At 39.6% G+C, this 2,341-nt stretch overlaps 1 protein-coding gene across 1 annotated transcript; it reads left to right on the plus strand.

Moving 5' to 3' along the window:
• Positions 1 to 653: 653 nt before the first annotated feature.
• LOC129740965 (UV excision repair protein RAD23 homolog A-like) lies at positions 654 to 1,304 on the plus strand. The gene is made up of 2 exons (XM_055732631.1): positions 654 to 696; positions 764 to 1,304. The coding sequence occupies exon 2, from the start codon at positions 799 to 801 to the stop codon at positions 1,021 to 1,023; it is 225 nt and encodes a 74-aa protein (XP_055588606.1). The 5' UTR covers positions 654 to 696; positions 764 to 798; the 3' UTR covers positions 1,024 to 1,304.
• Positions 1,305 to 2,341: the final 1,037 nt, after the last annotated feature.

A 2,341-nucleotide genomic window follows, 5' to 3' on the forward strand; every position in this document is an offset into this window, starting at 1 on the left:
ACCATAATGGTTGATGAATGATGATTGCATTATTGAGATATTTATGATCTGGTAAAATTAATAGCCAAAATACCAATGTTTTAACCATATTATGAGCCTCTTTTGTACTGCCAGTCAAGATTTTGGGTAAAATGTGTATGAAATAGTATCTCAAAATAAATGCGCCTCGTCAAATCTGATGGTCAATCATGATGGAATTGATGGAAAATGGGCCTGAAAAAATATTTTCCAATGCTTGCATTGTGAATCCAACAACATGGCGTCACTTTGTGCCCTTCGATTTTGCAACCAACATGGCGTTAGTCAATTCGATTTGACGTTTCTCTCGCAAGCCAACCAATTACACGCTTAGGATGAGTTCCTCATTTCTGAGTTGTTAATCCCATGATGCCTCTAGATATGGTGGTCTCTCTTTGGCAAAAAGTAGACGAGGGTTGGATGCGGAGGAGGAGCCGAAATTTGACAGCTGGCTGTTCGGCTGGCTGCTGGCTGGCTGGGATGCCAGGTGCTCTGATTTTTTGTAAAACACGAAGTTTTGCCTATCACCAAGATATTGCGTAGACAAAGATTTCGCCTTGATTTTTGCAAATAAAATTCATAGAATCGAAACAAAATCTTCTGGCTGAGTTCCGGGCTGGTAAGCAAAGCTGGAAGAAGTTGGACCTATAAACGACGGTGCCAGCTTTGTCGGTAGCGGTGAGTAACATTAATTTTGCATTACTTATGACAAATTTATGCTTATTCAACACTATTTTCTTTCAAGAGCTATCTAGAAGCAGCAGAAAGTCATCGAATCGGATGGTAACATGGCGAGGCGTTACATTCCATCGTCCGAGAAGCGCCCTCCTGCAGGAACATCCGATCTTCATCGAGATGAAAAAGCTGCTTCAGGAGGACCCCCGTCTGTTGCCATCGCTGCTCCAGAAGATCCAATCGAGTAATCCGGATCTGATGGGTAGCATTTGGGAAAATCAGATGAAGTTTTTGGCACTTTTGAATGATGGGACCGATGAGCTGAAATAGGAAAATAGGCGCAACGTTAGGCGCCTGAGCAGCATGACGATAAGTCCGATGAGTGGGTTGGGGAATCAGTTCGATCCACTGCAGACTGTTGATTGTCCGGAATGTATTGAGCCCCTGAAGGATTCTGCAGGTGATGCTGTCCAATTGCTAGTCATCCTCAAGTGCAGCAAAGCTCCAGCTCAGCGCTGCTCGTGGGTGGTGGTGAAGGTAGATTAACTGAATATGTTAATATTGAAAAAGGCTTAAGCAGTATTTACATGATGCAACAGTTATTTGAAAAAAAAATTTCAAACCATAAAATCGTTTATCATTTAATCATGAAAATTATCAATAGCAGAATTTATAGCATTCCTTCAGCAGAACCGATTTACTTTTATTTTCATCCAACACTTTTCGATTGGAGGGAAACAAAATAGCTCTTTGGATAAGGTAACAAGAATAAGGAACAAGCAACATCCGGTTTAGGGTTTTGGTTGTTTGTTTCAAACTTTAAGATCCTTTCTATTATAACGGTCAATGAAAAGTTTTTCTTTTTCGGAACATACGGATAGACCGAACTGTATTGTTATTATAAAAAAGTGTTTAGAATACAAATTAATTCATTGAATATACTCATATCATTGCTTTTTTCCGAAAACTCAATTTAAATATAATAAAATAAACTAAACCCCAGTACAGTTTCGAATCTTATGATCTTTCGTTTACGATTGGCTTGTGCACATACACACTTTTTTGCCATCTGATTTTTTATCTCTAATACCTGGCATCCCTGGACCCCTTTTTTCGTAAACACTACAGCCAGCTGTCAAAACTTTTTTCAATATGGCGGAATGGCGATTTGGCATATGAGATCACCATACTAGAGGCATCATGGTTAATCCTTAGTACAGTAAATGAGGACAGACATTTTAAATAAAAACGGATTGGTTGTTAATCACCCGTGGAATAAATCATGAGTTGAAGTCAAATTTCGTTGTCTGACGCCATCTTGAAATCCAAGATGGCGGCTTCCGCTGATCTTTCAAATGTTGTAAATGACTTAAAATCGCGTGAAACCCCATCAATATTGGTATTGGGTGAAAGGGCTAAACGATTAGAAGTGGAATTTCGCTATCAGACGCCATCTTGAAATCCAAGATGGCGGCATCCGCTGAACGTTTAATGCTGTAAATGACAAAAAGTCGCATTAAACAACCACTATATGGGTATTGGTTGAAAGGGCGAAACTAGAAGAAGCCAATTTTTTTCTTTTCGACCATCTTGAAATCCAAGATGGCGTCTTCCGCTGAACTTTGAATTGCTGTTAGTCACTGAGAAT

The sequence above is a fragment of the Uranotaenia lowii genome, chromosome 2 (assembly GCF_029784155.1).
Source record: "Uranotaenia lowii strain MFRU-FL chromosome 2, ASM2978415v1, whole genome shotgun sequence".
NCBI lineage: Eukaryota > Metazoa > Arthropoda > Insecta > Diptera > Culicidae > Uranotaenia > Uranotaenia lowii.

Excerpts from the sequence above, each read along its gene's own strand:
- LOC129740965 (XM_055732631.1), top strand. The coding sequence starts at position 799 with ATGGTAACATGGCGAGGCGTTACATTCCATCGTCCGAGAAGCGCCCTC.